Source organism: Drosophila mojavensis, unplaced genomic scaffold (assembly GCF_018153725.1).
Source record: "Drosophila mojavensis isolate 15081-1352.22 unplaced genomic scaffold, ASM1815372v1 contig_80, whole genome shotgun sequence".
NCBI classification, from domain to species: Eukaryota; Metazoa; Arthropoda; class Insecta; order Diptera; family Drosophilidae; genus Drosophila; species Drosophila mojavensis.
The window spans coordinates 9372841-9394285 of NW_025318906.1; the positions used below are offsets into that span (position 1 = coordinate 9372841).

General features: G+C 39.2%; 2 protein-coding genes across 10 annotated transcripts in view; one reads left to right on the forward strand and one right to left on the reverse strand.

Annotated features, from left to right (window-relative positions):
- Nucleotides 1–21445, reverse strand: part of LOC6579253 (cyclic nucleotide-gated cation channel beta-1) — a 94935-nt gene that overhangs the window by 31840 nt on the left and 41650 nt on the right. The window lies entirely within an intron of this gene.
- LOC6579259 (trypsin) lies at nt 224–1451 on the forward strand. Its single transcript, XM_002005119.4, has 3 exons — nt 224–637; nt 711–984; nt 1064–1451. The coding sequence occupies exons 1-3, from the start codon at nt 363–365 to the stop codon at nt 1439–1441; spliced, it is 927 nt and encodes a 308-aa protein (XP_002005155.1). The 5' UTR covers nt 224–362; the 3' UTR covers nt 1442–1451.

The following is a 21445-nucleotide window of genomic DNA, read 5'->3' on the forward strand; positions in this document are numbered from 1 at the left end:
TTGAATTCCACAACAGATGAGTGTATGCAATTTACCTGTATTGAGCGCATAGGTGTTGCATACTTTATATTTCGGATAGCTACCTTTAACCCTCCCCCGTTTCCAAGAGTAACATAGGCATAATCGTATGAGCTGTTTGTTGCCATTTTTCTGGGCATCTCTTCGTGCACACTTACTTGTTTTTGTTGTCAAACTCAAAAAAGAAAATCTAAAAAAAAAAAAAAAAAAAAAAAAAAAAAAAAAAAAAAAGAATACGCCCACCCCACTGTTTCCACAAGTTTACCCTACACACACACACACCCGCGATCGCCTGCACTCGATGGGGAAGATCATGTTTGCGGGCAACGTCTCAACACATATAAATGCACAACTGCAATTGTTCGGTTATATTTTCTAAGCTGCTGTTGTTGCTGCTCTTTGTGCGATTGGAAACGAATTTGCGTGCCGAAAGCAAAATACTGAGGCGTACGAAACGTCTGACTTCACCCATTTTGGACGATCGGACACATGCCGCGGCCAAATATGTGGTCTCCATACGTTCGCGTGCGCCACAGATTCGATTCGGGGACAATCACTACTGTGTTGGCACTATAATAGCACCGCGGTACGTTGTAACCGCTGCTACCTGTACAATGAGGTGAGCCACATATATGTATATAGTATATCTCGGAGAGATATATCTACTCATCTCTGTATTTGTATTTGTGTAGCACTTTCATGGTACCGCACCAACTCCGATCTATTGTCGTAGTCGGCGGTACGCCAAATCGTCTGATCCGTGTCGCCAGCACAGTCGTGAGAAGCGTTCAAAAAATTACCGTATCCAAAAATTTCACAAAGAACTTCAAACATAATATTGCGGTTTTGAGGCTGACGAGAAGATGGCCGACCGATAATCCCAACATCGATATTGTACAACTGCCCAAATCAGCCCCCAATTTTAGTGTTGAGCATATGGTCTTTGGCTGGGGTCGCCTGTATAGGGTAAGAGAAACCACTGAACCATTAAGCCACTGAACTACTGGAACCACTGAACCACTCTACCATGCACTACAATTCACAGGGTGGTCCATTATCTGGTAATTTACTGCATATATGTGTAACGCTATTGGATCATGAAGCGTGTGAGAAAATACTCCAAGTTGTGCATCCCGAGACAATCTGCGCTGGCAGATTCGAAGTGGGCGCCGACGAGAGCCCATGTGCGGGCGATACGGGCGCACCACTGATGGCTAACAATACATTAGTGGGCATCGTATCGCAGCGTCTGGGTTGCGGCGCAAAGGCAATGCCATCGCTCTACACGGATGTTTGGTATCACATTGACTTCATCAACGATACGCTCCACAACGCGTCATCTAGGCCAACTGCAAATCATACCATTTATATTCTACTCCTATGGCTCTTAGTTATTGCGCTGAGACGTAAATACACTCATTGACAAGTATGAAGTGAACAAGTATTGGTTTGTACAAAAAAAAAAAAAAAAAAAAAAAGAATAGGCAGACCCTGAGGTCAGGCTTGCAGCTTGCATGGCAAAGGTTCAAGTTGAATGGACGCATAATCATGGCCTCGACAAGGTTCGAGCCCGAAAGTTAGTGCAAACGCCAGTGCAAACTTTGAACCCTAGGGGTAAATTTTGGGCACTGAATTGTGCAAACAGAACTTAGTCTTTGGGTATTACAGTGGGTCGTATAGTAAGCCTAGGCTATAGAAAAAACTATGATTCGCAGAACCTTAGCTCAAGGCACTGTTTATGCCTAGGCTAAGGGCAAAATCATGTTTTTTACTTTGAATAGGATCTTAAGGAAAAACGGAATCATATCCGACTATAGTGAGCATTTGGATTCAACTATTGATTAGTATTATAATCATTTAAACTGAGTGCAAAGGCACAGCAACAAATTGAACCCTAAGATAATCTTAATGTAGGTCAATGAATCTAAACAATCTGGTCTCAGTGGCAATAGTTCGAGTAGTTAAAATCAAGACATAGAAATAGGAATAGGGCACCAGGTACAGCTCTAGTACCAATTCATCGAAGGCTTAGACATGAAATCAAATTGAGCTCTAAAATGAGGCAGAATTCAGGATAAATTATTCAATTATTCCCTAGACTTTAGACAAGTAGAGTAGATACTTAGGTAAGGCTTTGAACTAAAGACTCAAAGTGAACTTGAAATAAGCCTTGAGCCTTAAAATGAGCCAGAAGACAAAGCAAATAGATTCAATTATAAATAGGTCCTTGCCTAATCCCAGGCAAGCCAAGAGTCAAGAGGTTAATAACTAAAGGCCAAATCTTCAAGACAGCATAAATCAAAATTTCCCAAGCGAGCTTCAGAACATAAGAAAAAAACTTCTATCCAATTTTTAAAGCAAGTCAGATCAAGCAGTGCCCAACTAACTCTCCAATTAGAATATATTTGCGATAACAACTATAATTGCTCTTGAATTATGAATCAGTGTATTGCCCATGTTACGCATGCTGATTGAATGCCCCTGCCGCAGCAGGCATGCAAATCAAACTCTTAACAAGATTTACATGAAGTACTTGAATCAATTTTTATTGTTTAAGTGGTATGAAGCTGCGTGTGTGTGTGTGTGTGTGTGTGTGTGTTAGTTGCAGCATTTGTATAGCAGTGCTGTAGTAGCACTTCAATCAATACATTGTTAAGGTATCTAAGATATATTGCCTAAAGTACCTTCTGCTTGGCTGAGCAACTATTAGTAGCGCCTATGGTGGTATCCAATGCCTCCATGTCTAATCAGCTCGAGTTACTGCCGGCCCCACTTCAATTTGCGTTAAGTTCAAGTAGCTCTTGAAGTAAGTTAAGGCCATCGTCCGTCCATCGCAGTCAGCTGCTGCCAAATCTAAATTTGAGTTCTTTATTGCGCTGTTTCGTTTTTTTTTTTTCGGGGCAATTAAAATGCCTTGCAGGCGAGGCATGAACGCGGCTCGAACTTGTGGTAATTAAGAGCACGGCTTTGCAGTCGTCAGTCGGTCATTTGGCTGGTCACCAGTTCGAAACATTTTGCAGTCCATGTTGACCTAGCAACAGCAGCAGAGTTGACTGAAAAACCAATCGAGACAAGTAGCTGGCAGCCAGGTAGTCAGGCACCAGGCTGACCGTTGGCAGGTGGCAGGTGGCAGGTGGCAGGTGGCTGTCGACAGGTTGATGTAACCACCCAAGCCAACTGGCGCCCACTCGGACCCACTTGATGGCCCGCTATTGCTACAGCTACAACAGCTTCAGCTAGAGCTGGAGCCGTGTTTGATTTGATTTGTGTCCCAATATGCGTGCGTCTGGCTAGCAAACAATCAGCGTGCGCTAAAGACAACAGCCGAGCCTCCACAAGACACAAAGCTACCCGATCGAGAGCTGCTGATGATAGGCAGACGCATTGGAGCTGTCAAATTGACGTTGAGTCCTGTCTGGGCAGCAAACACACACACGCACACACACATAACTGACATTGAACTGAACTGAAGCAGAGCGAAAGCTGACTTTATATACAGCAGAGAGTCGACATCGTTTACTCTGCCTATCCACTTTTTTTTCTCTCTTTGAGCGCTCAGAGCAACAGCAAAGAAATTTTCAGAGGCATTGAAGCTCGTTTGAGTCAGTATTGATATTGGATATATAATGAACTGAGAGGTCTACATGTGTGGATATAGCAAGTAATATGAAAGAGAGCAGCACTAAGAGTTTCTACATTGAGTGTAAATTATATTTAATATATATTAGTATTAGCATACAAATTTATATATTAACTATTATTATTATTATTATTATTAAATTATTATATTATTATTAAAAGCGCTTTTTTTATATTTTAAAGAACTTTTTAAATTATTTGTAACTATTAGCTTATAAAACAAAATATTTAATAATAATTTTATGATTATCAATAAATAAATATTCAATATTAATTTTATAATTAACAATAAATAAATATTTAATATTAATTTTATAATTAACAATAAATAAATATTTAATAAAAATTTCATACTTAAGCTACAGAGTTTGTCATCATAATAAAGCGCTTATCTATGTAACCAGTCTAAGCTGGAGATAAGAAGGCATCAGCAAGGTTATTGTGAATGAAATCGAAAAATATATTTACATACATATTTTATATAATATATATTCCATATATATTAACTATGTTTAACTTCATAATCATGAATACACTCAAATCAATTCATCTCATTTCTACACACAAATAAATGCTCATTTCCCAACACATATACAGCTGCTCACTTCATTGAAACTTCGCCCTCAGGCACTTCTAAGATACAATATCTTAAGCGTAATTCACAGCTACAGATAGATTTAGTCTAAATGCAATTACGTAATGATTGCAATCAGCATTAAGCTGGAAATTGTCATTGTCATATCGAATGCGAATGAACTGAACTCGATGAGTGCTGAGCTGATAAATACAAATTTGTCTATTGGAGCCGTTGCCAGCCGCTGCGCATATGTCATGGAACATGGACAATAGACGCCACCTGCGCTCCATTTGTGTAATGAATTTTGTGTGACAGCCGCGTCTCAAGCACTCAGAGTTTTCTGCTGCGACAACAGCGCTGCTCCTTTTGCCACTCGACACTTGGCCGAGCTGCTGCGCTGTTGGCAAATGCGTAATGACGACATTAATGCAAACGACTTCATTTAATTAAACGCCTACAAAGAGAGCGATGGAAAGACAGAGAGGCAGAGAGAGAGAGAGAGAGAGGGGGGGAGAGTTGCAGAAGTGAACCCAAAACGAAACTGAAAATGGTCTCCTTGTCATAGTCATCATTGAGGCAGATAAGAGCAGATATCTGGTAAATATCGCAGCACTCATACGCCTCTTTGTACGCATGAATGCGTATTAAGGTGCACGCGCGCCGTGGGGAATGCTGATTCGGGCATTCAATTTGTGTGTGTGGGTGCCTGTGTCTGTGTCTTTGTCTGTGCCTGTGTGTGTGTGTGTGTGTGTGTGGGTGTGCGACAAGTGGGCGTGGCATGCTGGCGTATGCCGGCTGGTGTAATAGTTGTTGTGCGCACGTGCGTGTAAATACTTATGTATATATGTATTTATATATATATGTGTATGTGTATATATGTATGTATATTAATGTCAGTGTGTGTGTGCGACAGGTGTACAAATGTCCAACAGCAGCAGGCAGCAGCAGCAGCAGCAGCAGCCAATTCAATTAGCAAACGCAGAGCCGCAGCAGCTGCAACAGATCCACAAAGTAACAGCCGACTTATACTATACATACGTATATATACATACATACAAATATACATATACATATACATATATATACATTTAATAAGTATATATACACACACATACATACATATAGACATTCGTTTGTTGGCAAAGTACTAAAGCTTAGCTGGTTTTTTATTCATAATGCTTTTAATAACCTGGCCAAAAGTGGACTTTTCTGGCCACAGCCAACAAGAATTATGGCCATCATTTGCTGCGTTCTTTTGCCACAGACACAAATTCAATTTGAACAAAATATTATATATGAGTGCTGCATAAAGCTAAATAGCCACTGGGCTTAACATTTACACGATAGATAGATAGATAGATATTCAAGTGTAATAAAAGAACTAAAATTGTTAGCATCGATTTTTGCCAAGTTTCAATATTTTAATTGTCAGCTGCAATTTTATTTAATATGTCAAGCTATAACATTTCAAGCGAATTCATTGACATTTCTATTATTCATTAAACAAATAATAGTCAGTCGCTAATGTGAGTTTTATATAAAAGTTGAAACTATATTTTTATATTGATGCCTTAATCTATTGTCACTGACCCGGATATTTATATATTTTTGATTATTCATTGAATTTTTGCATATACATATGTGTATATTTCTGTAGCTAAATTCGATATATATTTTAAAAACATATAGATATTTAGTTCAGTAAAATTGACAACAAGCTGAAGATATTTAAAAAAAAAAAAAATCGTGCTCATATTTTTATATCTTTGTCTCCATTTTGTTTATCCTTAGCTTGCTTTAACTTTTCATGAAATATCGAGAAAAAAAAAATTAGAAAAATATATAGAAAAAAAAAAAATAAAAAATAAAAATAAATAAAATAAAATAATACATAAAAAAATAAAATAAAAAAATATATACAAAAAATACATAGACATATAATTTATATATATTCACATTTTGCTCTATTTTACTATGCATATTTCGTTACCTTATTCTCATCTGTTCTTTTGGCTCCCTCTTTGTCTACACAAAGTCTGTATCCACTTTACTCTTTCTTTACTACATCAAGTTTTTTATGTCCAACTGCTATAATCACAATTAGAACTTTACTTTAAGAGCGACGGTACATACTATGCATAAAGAGAATGAACTCCCTTGGTCCGTTTCCTCGTTCCCATCGGCTTTGTCTAGCTCAACTGAGGCGTTCGTAGCGCGAGCGTAATTAAAATTTGAATATAATTGAGTAGTGCAGCTCTAGAAGCAGCGCGGAATAGAGCTCTCATTGCAGCTCTGTGTGCGGCGACAGCTTTACAATTATACTCGTGTATATAGGTACATATACATATAGTACGATAATCATAAACCTTGTGAAGCTCTAGATACAAATTAACGGAACAGTGTTTCACTATTACATCGTTACTGAACATCGAACATAGGTCAAAATTACTCAATGATTAACATCCTCTGCAGCTGAGTAACCTCTAATTTACTGCCCATTTAAACACTTTATCTCTCTTCAGCTATTACTTAAACATACATATATATATCACCATATATATGTACATCTAACAAAAAGTCTCCCATTAAAACTTTATGTAATGTATATCGTCTAGCAATTTAATGTTACCTTAGAAATATATTTCGACGGCATGGATTGCTCAACTTTTATAAGGAATCAATGCCTAAAGCATGGAAAGCAACATGTGCCGTCCTAACATAACTTTCGCTTCAATTAGCTACCAAAAAATTCATCGAACTAGACGAAATTCAAGGAATAGAGCTATTGGCAATCTGGCAACCTCGTAATTACGTTCAAGCAAACTCCAAAACAGTCTCCAATTACTCAGGGTATTAAAGGCCACACAAGTTGCAACATGTTGTAGCAAGTGTACGGATGCCGTTAGCAGCGCGTTACCAAATACCATGACTCATCTCATGTCGGCCAGAGTCAATGCACTAAACACATATATTAAATTTTTCAACAAATGCAGCGCGTTTAAGTGACTGCACTCATTAGCAGCAGTAGCAGCAGGAGCAGCAGCAGCAGTAGCAGGAGCTGCAGGAGCAGTAGCCGCAAACTGTAGCCGGAGCAGTGGTTAGTGGGCGCCGTGCACGTGCCACATTCACATGCAGCACGCAATCAGATCTATATGTATATAAAGTAAAGGCGAATCGGAGGCCAACGACTAGGAGTTGCCCTGTAAACATGCATATATACATAGGCCTATGAAATATAAAAATATAAATATATAGAAAATATAGATATGCAACTTGGGTTACTCTCTGAGAAGTAAAGTATTGAATAGGTCTTTTTTCTGGGCAGTATATCTTAAACAATATGGGTTAACGATAGAAGACATATGGGTATTTCTCTAGAGTCTACTTTTGGGTTCTTGTATCTTGAAGCCAAAGAAGTTTTTCTTTTTAATTAATTGTGAATTTTGATAGCTCTTGATTAAGACTATATCTGGGAAAATTTTTAACATAGTTAAAAAAAAAAAAATTTTTTTTTTTGACTTTTCTTGAGTAATACCTATATTTAAAATTCATTTCATTTCTACCCGTTATGCGCAGAGGAACATGCTAAAATATCAAGTACAATTCAGCTCATCGCTCCGATCAATTAGAGATTCTATTATAATATATAGTAGAGAATCCGAGCAGAGTCTTAGTAACTCAATAACAGCAATTAAATTGATAATAATATTTCAAACTTAATATTCATCACAAATTCACTTAAAGCAGTTTATACCTAAAGTACACAAAAGCTACTACCACTAACATTTCTTTCGTCCGACAAACCAATATGCCCAGAGAACTCAGTTTGGAAATGGGTTTAGGGCATTAAAAAAGCGAAACGAGAAAGTAAAAAGGGCCAACGCCAAAAACTGTTCATTTGCATGCGCTGGCGCTCATTACATTTACATTAAACTTTTAATATGCGCGAGCATGTGCAGCAATATGTGTGCGAGTGTGTTAGTGTGTGTGTGCGATGCGGGTGCCACATGCAGGCATTGAGTGACGCGGGCTGCTTGGTCCAAACCGTTGCAGACAGCTGCCAAACGTGTGGCCCACACAGTTGTCTGGCCAGGCAATTTCTTAATTTCCCCTGAAATATGCAGTTAATTACATTTGACCAGCTGCGATTTGTAGCCGCAGCTGCAGCACGCACACAGATGCACACGTGCCACACACACAGACGTACTTATTTTTTTTTTTTTTTTTTTTTGGTTACTCTTAAGCTGCAGCCGCTATTGAAGCCAAAGCCAAAGCCAAACAGCTGCAGCTGCAGCATACGCACACATATGCCTGCCACATGGGGCAGCCGTATGAATGTCAGATGAGCTCGCTGCAAAAAACAGACTCCGGGCACTGGGGGTCACGCACACACACACCCAAACACACACACACACACACACGCATATATATACAAATATATATAGATATATGCAGTTGCTCAGGCATTTGACACTCTAAAGCTGCCTTGGTATACTAGAGGTATAGCTGCGTCCGTGTGTGTGTGTGTGTGCGTGTGTGTGTGCGTTGTCAAGTGTAAGTGCATTTCGTTATGAGCTTAGCAGTCTTATAAATGTTTGCGTATTTGTTTGCTAGCGTTATTTGCCCCCAAGTGCAGTCGCCGTTTGCTATTTACTTGATGTTTCCTGCCGCTGAGCTGTTGTGTATGTGTGTGTGTGTGTGTCTCTTACATTCCCTCTCCCTCTCTCTCTGCGTGTGTGTGTGTGTGTGTCTGTATGACCTCTGTCACAGTATCTGTGCATCTGTTGAGTGTCTCTCTAGCTGCCTTCTGTGTATCTGTAACTGTGCACAGCACATAAATATCTAAAGCGTTCTTGAGTAACTGCTCTAATGGATTTGGGTTAAAAATACACTGTGTACATGTGTACATGTATGTGTGTGTGTGTGTGTGTGTGTGTGTGTTTTATGTTGCAAGGGCATGTTGAGGGCATATACAACTGTACTCTGCTCTAGCTCAGCTCTGCTGTGCCGAGCTGTGTGTGCGTGCGCTTGTTTAAGATTTACAAATTAGTTTAATTTAAAGTAGAATGCAACAGAAAGGAGTAAATGAAGTTGATTAAAACAGAGACAAGCACTTAGCAGTTAGTTTAAATGTCAATTGCTAACTGGATAAGTCAAAAGCCCGAGCCACTCTATATACTAATTAAAAAGTTGAGCAGACGCAGATATACACAATACATATATAAAAGTGCATATGTATGTACATATATGTATTTGACTCTTTGGATAAGTGTGACATTCCTTGAGGCTCATTGCAGCCACATTTGTTGAGTTTGAAATTATTAGAGAAGCTTTTAAGCATACTGCAGCAAGGCACATTTTATAGCATACTTTCAAGGGCAAGCTGTTGAGATGATTGATTCACAAGAATATACACACATAAATACATATATAAATATATACATATATATTTATGCATATGCCATAAACTTGCCATTTATGCAATGAATAAAACTTTTAATGGTAGAAAACATTTTTATTCAGCTTATTTGCTAAATGCAAAAGCTTAATGCCAATGCTCTCATATAAATGTGATGCTTGGCTATTAAATTCCGTTGATCAGCACTATTAATTTATACTTTAATAAAATAATTTAAATAAGCTTTTACTTAGTCTGATGCCTAATGTCAAAATAGCTAAAAATTTAGTTTAAAAAGCCGATATAAATTCGCATAAAGCCTTTTCAGCCGGCTTAATTTCAGTTTAACCATAGATTATACTGATTTTCACAAGTGATGTATGATTCTGCATTTAACTTATTTATCTCTAATTTATATTATTCTGATAAATTTTATAAAATAATGATATAATTAATAATAATTAAAATATATCATTATACTTTAATTTTAGGGTTTTTATTTAATTATTATTATTATATTATATTATATTAGTATATATTATTATTTTATTTTATTTATTATTTATCTTATTTTTATTTAAAATTTTTTTTTTAATATTTGTATTGATTTTTTTTTTTTTTTAATTTATTTACTTTATTATTTATTTTAATTTTTAATAGATTATTTTTATTTAATTCAACTTCTTTTTTTTATATAATTTAATTTATATTCGATCCCACTTGCCCCACTTTCTGCCAATCTCAAGTCAACCAAATCAAATTTACATATATCAATTAGTGTCAACGGAAGTTTCTTATAAAACTCGCATTTGGGACTGGCCAAATTGAAATTATAACGTTAATAACATAAGCTACACTAATATCAATATACACACAACACAGACACACACACAGACACACGCATATATAAAAGGGGTTCTGGCAGGACATGAGCAACAGGACCGAGCAGCATATTAAACAATTTTAAGCAAAAATTATATATGCCATAAAGACATTCCGGCGCACAACTCAAACACCCACACCCACACCCACACACACACACACATGCATATGACATAAACGTCGCCGTTTGCTGGGCAGAGTGTAATAACCGTGTTGGGCCAACTTATTGTTTACGACGTGCTTAGTGGCAAACTTGGCTTTGATAATGAAACGAGCAAGACACATACACATACACTCTCACACACACAGACACTGTTACACGGACACGCGCTGACAGTTAACGGCAATTGCGACAAATACCACAAGCGCCAAAGCAGTCGCCCCATAAGCACATGGCATATCATTTGTTGCCCACCACAAAAAAAAAAGCACAAAAAAAAAACACATTTTGTGGACGAAGATAGTTGCATAAACACCATCAGCAAAAGTGTATACGTGTGTGTGTGTGTGTGTGTGTGTGTTTGTGTGTAAAAGACAAAGCAACGCACGTGATGTGATTAGCACAAAGCCGCCAATGTCGCCAACTTGCGTTGGGCCCAAACTTCTCGGGGCTTAGATTTTAATTTTTGTCAGCGATAAAAGTGCCACGCCCACTAGGCTCTAGCCCTGAAAGGGACTTGGGCTTAATGATTAGCTATGCAGCCTGGCAGGTTGTAATGTAATATGTATGCCATGTACGCATATACATATGCTCTATATACATACATACATACATAAGCACATATATATCACTCGCACTCTTTAACTTCTGCTGCTTCACACGCTGCGTATGCGTAATGTCAGCATCTGTGTGTGTGTGTGTGTTCGTGGCAAATTTATCAAATTTTAACTAATTGCAAAAGCTGCAAACTTTTTGCTGCATATGTCACACGAGCTGGCAATAGCATCAATCGGTTCAATGGTCAATCAATCAATCAATCAAGCCAATAGCAACAGCAGCCGTAGCTGACATTCTGCTCAGCCCAGCCAGCTCTGACGTCATTGGCTTAAGCTGCAGCTGGCCAGATTAAAAATAAATGGGGTAGTAGCATGTGGCCGAGAGTAGCCAGCCACTTGAATAGCGTGTAGACACACGCACATATATAGATATGTATATGTATATGTATGTATGCATATGTTTGCTAGTTATAAACGAGCTAAGCGTATCTCTCCAAAACCATTTTAGCTGGTATCGGAGATGCGAAGAGTTGAGCAGCTTAAAAATGAATGAGTAAACATAAATATTTATCGATAGCGATTATTATCGAACAGTATATACAAATGAAAGAGGGGATCTGTATACATATATATACATTTATGGTAGATTAATTTAAATAGATATCCCTCTTAGCTGTACCTATTGCTCTGCAGAAGCTGAAAATTTGACTCATAAGCTAACTTCCTTTAGAAATCGATATCAGATATATATGAGATCTTTCCTTAAGTGGACCTTAAAAGTTACAATAGTTTATAAGAGTGAATAAACTATATATACCAATTTATATATTTATTTAGATAAGCTGTCGATAGAAAACCTTTAAAATGTCGATAAAAAATAATTATTTTTAATTTATTTCACTCATTGATATTAATACAGATTTTTGTAAATGGTATTTTGCAATAATTTAATTTAAATTTTATATATTCATATTATATTAGAGATTTTTCTGTCACGCTATAAATCTTCATCTAGTATATAGTTGATTAAAATCGAAGCAAGTAGAGAAACTGTTAAAAGTCTTGATTGCTCTTCAAAATAAAACCTTTAAATGGAAATTTTAGAGGCTGTTAAAATTTAGCTCTCAACTTGACTTCTATTACGTGTTATGTATGAATAGAGAAGAATAGGGAATCAAACCTAGACTTATCTCTCATATACCTAAAACACAAGCCTATATAAAAGGTACGCCCTTATTAACTGATAGCCATCTTAAAGGGTATTCTCTAATAGAGCACTCTCAGCTGGCGCATTTTGGCTGTTGGGCCTTTTTAGTCTCTTTTGTGGCATAGGCAAACATGTAGCTGTATCTCTCTCTCTCTCTCTCTCTCTCTCTCTGTGTGTCTCTGTCTCACTCCACTTTGCTGCCAGTTTATTTTGCATGCCACAAATAATTTCAAGTTTGGCAGCTGTTCTGCAGGAGCAACCTATGCGGCGGCCAGCAGGCAGTTTGGCTTCATTGTTGCGCCGAGAGTTCTACGGCAATGCCAAAAATGCCAAGACAAGGCAGGACATGGCAGACGCATCCTGCCTAGCTGGCATGTTGTTATGTTTGCACAGTATGCGTGTGTGTGTGCAAGTGTGTGTGAGTGCGTGTGCGTATGTGAGCTGCTGGAACTCAAATTAAGCTAAAACCGCTTCAAGTTGCAATTTCCGACGCTGCAGCCATAAAGCAACAACAAAAATGCCTCAAGGATATGAGCGGCAGCAGCAGCAGCAGCAGCAGCAGCTAGGGCCAACAACAAACTGTAACTATAATTAAAACTTTACACAGATACATGAAAGCAAGAGGGAGTGAGAGAGAGAGAGAGAGGGAGCGAGAGTGAGCCAGAATGAGCGAGAGGGAGGGGGCACGTAAGTGAGAGCTACACATCGACACATCACGTATGTAGTTCATGTAAACACGAAAGATGCTGGGCGCCACACTCAAGCCAGATGCTTAAATGGAATTAATGCATTAATCGCTTTGGGCCCGCTAAGCCGCTTGCGGCGTTTGCTAATTGACAAAATGCACAACAACAACAACAGCAGAAGCAACACCAACAATAGCCAGCCGCGACCCTTGACCTTACGCTCTGGCTAAAAATATAAATATGATACAAAAAACAAAAACAAAAAAGTTAAATTAATTTCTGTCGACAGCTACGCAACTTTCAAATGAATTACACATTCGCGGCACGCGGGTCAAGTGGGCGGTGTTGGCGTTAAAAAGTGTGGGCGTGGCTGTGGCTCGTTGCCCTTTACATAGACATATAATTTGTGTGTTGGGACAGCTTTTGCGGCTGGCCGTTTGCATAATTCTATTTGTTTTTAGCCGCGCGCAGCAAAACTTTGCCCTTTGCCCCTGGAAAACTGTTAAATTGTTCAAATACAAAACAAAATTGCAAATAAATTGAAAGAGTTCAAAAAAAAGGACTGCCTTCCAATAACAACAACAACAACAACAGCAACAGCAACAATAACCAATTACATTGTATTGACTTTTCAATTTCATTTTGTGGGCAACTTTTTAAAGTGGCCGCAGCCGCCGCCGAGATGAGAAATTGCCCAACATTTGCTGCTGCTGCTGCTACTGCTGCTGCTACTTGCCACACCCCCGCCCCCCACTCCTCCCCCCATCGCTGTCTCGCTGCTGATTTTGGTAGCATGTTTGCTTTGAGCTGTTGTTGGTTAGTGCTGGCTGTTACTCCGGCTTTCCGCCATTATGCCATTAGCTGTGGGCCAACGTATTTAGGTCACATGATTCCAATGCTTCTGCATTAATGGCTCCAGCACAACGACAAACCGGACAAACGGCAAAAAGCCCCCCGAAAAAAAAACACACACACACACCCACACATATATATATTAAGAGCCCAATACAGTAGTCAGCACACTGGCACGCCTACTGGGCGGCACAAAAAGGGGCGTAAGGCTGGCTGGCAGGCAAGCAGCTGAGTAAATGTGAATGCCTCAAGTCGCAGTCAATTCGAGCCAAGCATCAGCACAGGGCACGGCACAGCACAAAGGATATCAAATTTAAGTGCACACACACACACACACACACACACACACACAGAGAGACACGAATACACAGACACACATCAGTATTGAGCAGACATTAAGGTGCGAGGGCTGTGACAAAAGTTTGTTGAAGGAAAACTATGCTGATGCACTCGTATGAGAAAAGTCTTACACTGTTAAGCGTAACAGTCATTTAAATGCTATCATTACACTGTTAAGATTAACAGAGATTTATAGAGGTTGATCTCTTACTCACACTGTAAACGGTGCCAGAGATTTAACATTACAGCAAGCATATTTACCTATTAAGAGTAACAGAGTAACACGAGACTTAACATTGTGTCAAGTAGATATTAATTTTTCTCTCTCTGTTAAACGTAACAGCCCATTTAACATAAGCACATCTGCCTAACACATTAAATGCTAAATGCATTTAGTAATGTTACTCCAACATATTAATCACATAATGTAATTAAGATTTAGGCTAAATTGAGTGCAATATATAATTCATAAGATTTTTAAGAGAAACAATAAACTCATAATGAAGTAAAGAGCAAATTGAGCATTAAGTCAAAGGTAGTAAAATTTTAATTGCTATGCATTCGTAATAGCCTAACTAAATGCTCGAGCGACCCTCGCCCGCATAGCAATACTTGTGCGTGCGTGTGTGTATGTGACCTAATCGCATTGAATTTAATGTCAAGCAATTTCTGTTCTCATACGACTGCCTGCTACTTTCCTTTACTTCTGTCTTTTTTCTTGTTCTCCCCCTCTCTCTCTCTCTCTTCTGCTCTGCCATTGCTGCTCAATTCTATGGCTATGTGTGTGCAGAGTCTCTTTGTGTCTGTGTGTGTGTGTGTGTGTGTGTGCGTGGTAAATTCTTTTGAAAACATCATGAAAATAACATACTTTGAACTTTTTATTGTCAATTGCCGTCCGTCTGCACACAATAAAAACGAACTTCATTTTGGTCATTTTCATTTCATAATTTGTCGCAGCATTTTCACTTCTCGATTTCTCCCTGGACACGCCTCAATTTGATTATTTTATTGGTGTGTTTAAATATGCAGCAGCTATTGTGTGTGTGTGTGTGCGTAAGTGTGTGTTTATGTGTTTGCTTGTCCAGTTTTTGTGATTAAATGACAATTGCTGTTGTTCCTGCTCCTGCTCCTGCTGCCCCTGCTCCTGCTGCTTTGGCATCAACTGTCGCATTTGCCGTTTTGGTTATTTGATTGCGGTCATAAGAGTTTTACGCCACTATCAATGCGACCCAGTCAAACCGTCAGACACTCCGTGAAGTGTGGCCATTCATATTTCACTCATGCAACTCCTCTACATTGTGCAGCTGCTCATTGTAGTTACCTTTCGCTATTCACTCCCATATATATATATACTATATGTGAATATGTCCGTTCGCTTTATTCATTCGCCGGGTTCAAGGCTCTCGAGAGCTTTTGGCTAACATTTTTATTGGCAAGCAAATGCGATTACAGCTACAAAGTTGCAGGCGTCGCACATTGGCCACTGCAACTGCCACATGCCACACTCGTTGCGCTATCAAAATTGTTTGCAAAAAAGTTGCCACCTCTCTTTCATTTTTTGTTTCTTTCTTGTGTTGCATCCAAAAAACGTGCGCCAACTGCAAAATGTTGCGGCTGCTGCAGCCGCAGCTACTACTCCTGCTCATGCCCCCCCCCCTTCGACTCCTGCTGCAGTTATTTTTGCTACTCTTGCTGCTTGCTCTTATAATTTCCTTGGCGCTATAATTGCGCTTATCGCTATGTAAGAAGGCAAATTTGCCGCAGCGCCACGTGCCCAATCAGCAGCAGCCAGCAAAATAAATACAATAATAAAGCGAGCAAAAATACAAGTAAAAGATAACTGGCACACGGCACAAACAAACACGGCGGCAACAGTAAGAGGAGCTGCGCATAATCGCAGACTGCATGATACTTGCTCATGATACAAAGGCCCCAGAAATCAATTCAGAAATCAATGTATTCGGAGTAAGCACGCTTCAGCGGAAAACAAAGCTCAGTAGTCATTCAACTGCAAAACTTGTTTATTCTCGATAATTCTTGATGGAGATGAGACTTGTAGAGGAGAAATTGTAGAGAAGTTAGCAAGTATTCAAGAACTAAATGAGATTTTGAAATCCCATCTTTACAATTGCAATTCGCCTTTAATTGATTTGCTGGGCATTTTTATTCTATTAAATTGTAATAAAAATATTTTCTTGTTGATTATTTCGATTGCAGAGCAGAGTAAAAACAGTAATTGACTTGTTCTAAAAGAATTCACATATACAATGAATTTTTATGAAATATAAGCTGGCAGAGTTTCATATTCGTCTAGGAGTTAACATCATATACAAGCAAATATACTTTGGTATACTATGTATTTAAAATATTTCTCTGCTCTTCAATGGCAACGAATGCCTTTCATTAACACCGAGTCACCGACAGCCTGACTGACATTCCGCCAAACACAATATACTCTTTTCACGTCGTCAACGAGCATAAGAAAAATAAGTATAAAAGAGAAATATTAAAAAATATATTTTTCATTTTTTATTTCTTCTTTTTTTACAGTAATTGTTGCTGCGGCTGCTGTTGTTGTTGTTGCTGCTGTTGTTCTTGTTGTTGTTGTTGTTGTTGTTGTTGTGTAATCCGCTTAGCTGCCATCGCCAGTTGGCAGTTGCCATTTGGCAGGAGGCGGCGCGGCCAAGCCAAAGCGCAAAACTTAATTTGCTGCGGGCCAGCCAAAAAAGAAGAAGAAGAAGAATAGGTGGGTAGAGGGTAAGAGATGCACGTAGGTGCAAAGAAAAGAGCGCGGGTAATTACAACATAAATTTGCCAAATTGCTTCTTTAAAAGAAGAGAACAAAAAAAGGAAGCAAGTAGAAAGCAAGAAGAAGAGGCGTGGCAGCCATTAAATGCTGATGCAGCAGCACCCTCTCTCAGCCTCTCAGTCGTGGCTACATTTGCTGCTGTCCAAGCCATTCCCATGTCTGCGGTCTGGCTAGCTGTTAATACCTAGCAGCTAATCCCGGGGTCAGCATATGTGAGAGAAGGCCACTCTGGCTGGCTAGCAAATTATCGCTGCCAGTTGACCAAACTTGATAAGGCCAAACATGTGTAGCCGACAGCAGAGACAGACCAGAGCTTAGCCATCTCTGTTTCACACTCGCTCACCCACTCTATCGCTCTCTCTCTCTGCGTCTGTCTCTGTCTCTGTCTCTGTCTGTGGTTGAAAAATAATAGGTTTATGCTCTGCAGGCATTGCTCATGTGATTGATATTCCAAAACTGTCGCCGTAACTGAAGCTGTAATTGTGGCAACGGCAACAGCAACAACAACAACAACAACTACAGCAACCAAATGCCCGAAAGCCTATTTCAAGTTTAATGTGCTTAATATTTGATTTGTGGTTGCGTGCGTGTACGAGTGCGACTCTGTGTGTGTGTGTGTGTGTGTGTGCATATTCGCCCTAGTCACCGACTTTTGCACGGCGCGTTCTTAAATACTCATTAGAGCCGTGCCTCGCTACATATACATATACATATATAATTTATATGCAACTTTTTGGCCTTGCGCAAACAGCTTAAGTTTGTCTTAAGACATTTTTGAGCTGTTTATAAATCAAGTTTTAAGTAAATTGTCGGCTTTGAAAAAGTTTGCTCGCATCTTTGCCGCGGCTCATCACAGCATTTACCGCCCACATTTTCATACTCTTGCCATGGTTACTTTTCTCTGTGACAAATCAAGTTAATAAACATGTTTTGGCTTAGTTTAAAACAATTATATTTACATAATTTCTTTGGCATTAATTATCTTATTTCGTGTGATGTCATTTAGACTTTTAAAATTGTATAATTTTACGTTGACCTATTATTTGTATTCTTTTTATATTTCACCTGAAATGTTTTCTGGTCAATTTTCTTACTTAGATGAACTGCGCTCTCTTTATCATTAAATTTATCTTTTTTTTCTCTCTCTAATACAAATAGCTCTTGATCGTTTCTAGCTCTCAGAGCAAAGACTCAGAGAAGGATGATAACTACTTTGGTTCTCAGAGGCTTTACTTCGGCTCTGAAACGAGTTCGTTCGTTTGATCGGCCAGAAATCGATTTTCGTCTTATGTTATTCGCCTCATTTGGGTTCGTGAGCGAAGGTAGGTCTTGTGTATGTGTATGTGAAGACCGTTTGCATTGACTCCTTCAGCTGTTTGTTCACTGACTGACTCTCATTATGCGAAGCTGAATCGTATCGCTCTCTAAGCAATGTTCGTTTAATGAGCTTCACACGAGTAGTTCAATTCAAGGCGCTCAACAGAGAGCAAAGACGAAAAGAACCGAAGAATGTTTTCAACCGGTTCATTTCGCGAATCAAATGGCCTCTCATATGACTCTCCCTCAAATTTCCATTTTAACAATACGAAATCAATTTGTCCTCCATGTGCAGTTTTTCCTCTTATGCATATATTTCCCTCTCTCTCTTCCCTTTCCATCTTTCCACACTCTCTTCTTCTCTCTTCCCACCACTTCTGTCTCCCACTTCCATAACTCTTCCCTTTCTCTCTTTTACTCTCTCATTATATTATAATACGCCCGCCACATGAACTTTACTTCTCATTCACACACAATTTGAAGCCAACTATAAAAAAACAAATTGAGTTTCAATCGCCTCTGCTCTCATATAACTGGCATTAGGCAAATGTCCCCGTTCTCCATGGTTACTGAAGCAGTCAATGGTCACTTCTCTCAATGGACTGCCCTTCACTTTGAGCCACACGACGTAATGGCATTGCACTAGTTGCTCATCTTTATACGCTTAGTCTGATCAGCATTTTGTGGCCTTTTTCTGCATTCATAAAGGATGACACTCACTGCCGCCGACGCATTGCCCGGGGCATCAAAAACAAAATGTAAAGAGAGAAAAACAGAGCAGAAAAAAAAGATGGAGGAAAATAAAAAAGGAAAAGAAAAGGCAAACTGCTTTGGTAATTTTTTTAATGCTGCACTTTACTTGATAAGTCAACCACTTGAGCAAAGCGGCAAAAATCCATGACTATGTTGGCTTTCAGTCGTCGCTCTATCGGCTTTAGGCAGCTCTCTCTCTCTCTCTCTCTCTCTCTCTTTCTCTCTCGGACGAGCACTCTTTCCCTGTCTTAGGCGTGCTTTGGCCAACACCTGTCAACTGGCTGGTCTGCTGCCTGGCCAGTCGCCAGGTGCCTCTCACCTGCTTGCACCACTGTTGGCATTTTGTAATTGCATTACGGGGCCGACAAAGCAAAACCTTTTGAAAGTACTTGCCAGGCTATGTGAGAGTGTGTGTATGTGTGCGTGTGTGTGTGTGTGAACTTTAAGTGCCCCTTTGTGTTGCTGTATACCTGCTTCCCACTCACTCTCCCACTCACTCTCCCACTCCACCTCTCTTCCTCCCTCTCTGTTGCATAGTTTTGTGTACAACCTGCAACATTGTCGCAGGCAGACGCGGCGTATACGCAACCTGGCCGTCAGCTCGTTTGGCACAAACACGAATGACAATTAAAACGCAGCCGTAAGCCATGTCGCATTGCCAATGCAACTTTGTGGCAATCCGAAACGTTGCCAACTATTTGGGTGTTGCAGTCAACTGCTCGACCCCACCACCCCACCACCCCAGCACCGCTCTGCCGCTGCCATGTGCATTTACGTGGATTTCAATTTCACGCTGCAATTGGCGTTAACTGCGCTGGGGCGCCATCTAAACTGCGCCATCAAATTGGTAAACTAATATGGCCAACAATGTAAGCGACTGTCCAAGCGTTCGACAAACATCGAGCGTCAAGATTGCTTTTATAATTGAAATGCTCGAATTACTTACAACCGCAGTCGAGCCAAAGCCATGGCAATCAAACTGTCTGCAGCCCCTCCCCACCCCCTATTCCACTCGTTCCACCCTGGCTGGCATTCCGGATGGGATTACAGCCATTAAGACTTGAGGTGCTCGGCCAGCCAGCCAGCCAGCCAGCCAGTTGGCCAGATAATACACACAGGCCCCGTTAGGCTGGGGCACTATGCATAAATTCTAATTAAAATTTGTGCGCCAGGTGGTAAATAAAACTAATTATACATGCGCAAATCATCGACAGTCTATATATAGAGACAGGGAGAGTTAGTGAGACTTAGTGCGAGTATGGGGCTGCGCTACATCACCTTTAAAATGAGATGGAAAAACTTTTCGCAGCAGCTATGTCTGCTGCTGAAGTTCGCCTCCAAAGCTGACAACAGCCAGCGCAACGGTCCGGCAGCAACAAAAACAACAAGAAAACAAAACGAAAAAAAAACAACACACAAAAAAAATACTTTCAACAAAACTTTGACGTTGCTGTCCAGCCATGGAAGGATAGCAGGTGGTAGCACTAGGTAGAGCTGAGCCAGGGTATTGGGCAGCCAAATCAATGATGCAGCTGCCATAAGACCTCTAAGCTCAATTATGGCATGAACGGACAGGCAGACAAAGGCAGGCGTAGAGCGAGAGAGAAAGAGAGAGAGAGAGCCATAGAGTGAGTGAAATGCAATAATAGACAAAGACATGCACTTGGCCCTTCTTGATGATGAGTCGAGCGCTTGCAGCTTAAGCCAAGCATTGAAATGTGCTTTAAAACAGCAAATCTGATGGCTATATAGATAAATTCAAGAGCGAGATTTTATAGATGTATATATATTGAGAAGAATATAAGAGAAGGCTATATAGCAACACATATAAAAAGCTACGCTGCGAGTAAGGTGGCAAAATTTGACACACTTGCAGTTCTCTGACTTAGCCCAAATAAGTATGCAATAAAAATTTTGATTTATTTATATACGAATATTTCGATTAGAAAATATAAAATATATAACATTAAATATAAAATTTTAAATAAATAATATTAAAAAAAAAATAAATATATAATAAATGTAACATTTTATTTTTTTTATATTTAAGCGTTGAGTCCGAACAATGCAATTATAGTAGCTTGATAAATATAACAACATAAAAAAATGCTACAAAAAAAAAAAAAAAAAAAAAAAAAAATATATATATATATATATATATATATATATATATATATATTATATACTCTGTTCTAATGCCCAACTGGATTTTTCTGCTCATCCCCTTCAGATAGAGCATTAAAGCGACGAG